At 38.4% G+C, this 2,683-nt stretch overlaps 1 protein-coding gene across 3 annotated transcripts in view; it reads right to left on the bottom strand.

The window, feature by feature from the left end:
- The window catches only part of LOC111085521, a 15,923-nt gene extending 13,836 nt beyond the window's left edge, over positions 1–2,087 (bottom strand). The window contains exons 1-2 of one of the 3 annotated variants that reach the window (XM_022384481.1): positions 1,927–2,087; positions 497–896 (exon numbers count right to left, since the gene is read on the bottom strand). In XM_022384481.1, the coding sequence (XP_022240189.1) occupies positions 497–811 (315 nt within the window). In that variant the 5' untranslated portion in view covers positions 812–896; positions 1,927–2,087. Of the gene's footprint in view, positions 1–496; positions 930–1,926 lie in introns of those variants that run through there. The other 2 variants (XM_022384480.1, XM_022384482.1) reach the window with 2 other exon arrangements.
- Between the last annotated feature and the right edge of the window lie 596 nt (positions 2,088–2,683).

Raw genomic sequence — 2,683 nt, 5'->3', positions numbered from 1 at the left:
CCCGTGGTGGGCAGAGCACAGATAGCCCATTGTGTAACTTTGTGCTTAATTACAAACAAACTCACATGCTATAACTTAACAAAGAAAATCTCTCAACACACGATATTTATCTCCATTTCAAATTAACCCTTATTAGAGCCCGAGTATCTTAACCCTTATTAGTGCCCGAGTATCTTAACCCTTATTAGAGCCCGAGTATCTTAACCCTTATTAGTGCCCGAGTATCTTAACCCTTATTAGAGCCCGAGTATCTTTCGAGTTGATGCGTTAAATCCATCAGAGACGAATATATAGTAGTACACGGTAAATTGTATAATTAACTAGCAAGATAATGGCTGGAGACGGCTTAAATGGGTAATGAAGAAAAACTTTTAATATAAGTTTAACATGACAGCAAATGTACAACGTTTCGACAAGGTTTTGTCATCATCACCCATTCAAGCCGTCTCCAACCAAAATAGTGGAATACATTTATTTTTCTATAACAATTACGTACGTTTTCTAGGATGAGTAACACCATGTCTGTCTGTCCTTTTATCGAAGCGTGCATCAACACCGTCAAACCTTGCCAGTCTTGCATGTTTGGATCTGCACCCGCGTCCAAGAAAAGCCGCCCCAGCTTTGTACGGTTTCTGCATTCTTCCACGTGGCTGCACGTGCAGATAAGTGGGGTTTCTCCACGTTCATTCCGGCTGTTGACATCGACACCTGCTTCAACAAGAAGCAGTGCTTGTCTGTATCTCCTGTTTTTTATGGCATCAAATAAGGCAAAATGAGCTGGTGTTCGGTTGGATCCTCCGAATGCTGTCATCGTGTCCACAACAGGGTCAATCAGGTAAAATTGATCAGCCAGCTTGTCTAACAGGCGTGGGTTCGGTTTAACATAAAGCTACGAACTTCGTTACATTTGATAAGAGTAGTGTAAATTAATAAATTTTGATATATATATATATATAGTCAAGATAATTCCACGACAACTAAAATAATACATAAATATTTAAAATGTTAAGAAAACGTAAACCACAGCTTGCTTTCAAAGACAGAGAAGTAGTAATAGTCTAGTGTATAAATTCAAAATGTTTACGTTTAACGTTAAGTAAAACCAATCACGTTAGAACCCCGTATTTACGCCACACAATTAAAATGGATCAGACATGATTATTGGGATCCGTTGGCAGCGACGAAAAGTTATTTCTCAATAGCGTACGCTCAAAACACAGGTTTAGTCAAAGATAAAAGCTTATCGCTAGGTCTCTCTATCTGACGTTATACAGATTCTTCAGCGCATGCGTCAAAGGATATCACACGTATGGTGCTTTTCAAAGAATCACGACGTGTTCATAGAAAGCCAATAACTTTTTTCTATCACGTTCTATTTTTTCTCTTCTCTTTTGTTCTAATGTTTTGTTTTGTACTTACTAACACCCTGATATTACTTGGTAAGCCAGAAAAACAAACTTGGGTGATTTGGTACCACTTTTGCATGTAGACAGGATACATACTGCTAGCGTTTTATTTTTTTCTAAATATATTCCCCTCGGTGGCTCAGCGGTGAGCTCCGTGACTTATAACGCTAAGATTCGGGGCTCAATCCCTGCGGGGGGCACAGCACAAACAGCTCGATATGCAGTTATGCGCTTAATAACAAACAAACAAATTATATAAACACTTGGTCTGTTACTGAAGATGAAACTGCCACAGCTCTTGTTTCAATGGGACTTTAGGCAGAGTAGGTTTGAGAAATTTAATGGACTGCAACTGCCTATTGAGTGAAAAAGGACGAAGAAGGCCTCAGTATAGAAGCCGAAATGTCGTCCAGTTGGAGTCCATTAAATTTCTCAAACCTACTATGCCACAGCTCTTGTTCAAACACCTTTTCTGTTCGAAAAATATTTGCAACTGATCATCTGGTGACTTTCTACTCACCTTTCTTTGACATTAGTTTCGATCTGGAAAACAAAGTTTGAGAAATGGACTGCAGTATACGTTCACTGCTGAGCAGTTTGGTTTGTTGTAGTTTATGCTGTAGCGGTATACGTGTCGTTAACGTCCACGAGTCTCTGCTGTCAAGTTACGTGAATCGGCCCGACGACAGACACGTTGAAGGAATTAATGACGCTGACTACGTGGAGACTCTGGGGTTTGATCCACTGCCAGGACATGAAAACGGGACTCAGTCCTCCTGGAATATTGGAAGCTGAAACCCCCTCATCTTTAATGTATTGGTAGTCCGTCATCCCCAGTTTAATGAATGACTTACACTCGCCCATTTCAGGTTTGTGGGCTCGCGCACTTACTGAAATGAACTTACACTATTTTTTATAAACAAAAATAACAAGCAAAATTTAACGACTGGGGAACCGTGTTCTTATAACAACTGTGTACTTTCGACAATATAATAAAATGAATGGTGGTGTTTTCATTTTATAATTATACACTGGTAAATACTTGTCAAGTGCTCAGTACGTCTAAAATCTTGTTTTGTTTTTATTCGGGTTTATTTTTAGTACTTTTTGATTTATAGACCATGTGTAGACACTATGGTTACTTTGAACAACTACATCAACAAAGCTTTATCTAGAAAAAAGAAAAGCTGTAATATATAAAATTCTAGACTAAATATTATGATGACTTTCTGTGGTGTTATAATCGAAAATATTACTAATATATTTAAGTTTGGTTT

The sequence above is a fragment of the Limulus polyphemus genome, unplaced genomic scaffold, assembly GCF_000517525.1.
Source record: "Limulus polyphemus unplaced genomic scaffold, Limulus_polyphemus-2.1.2 Scaffold441, whole genome shotgun sequence".
Taxonomy (NCBI): domain Eukaryota; kingdom Metazoa; phylum Arthropoda; class Merostomata; order Xiphosura; family Limulidae; genus Limulus; species Limulus polyphemus.
Note: the sequence above shows the minus strand (reverse complement) of the source record. Positions and strands in the feature narration are given on the sequence as shown.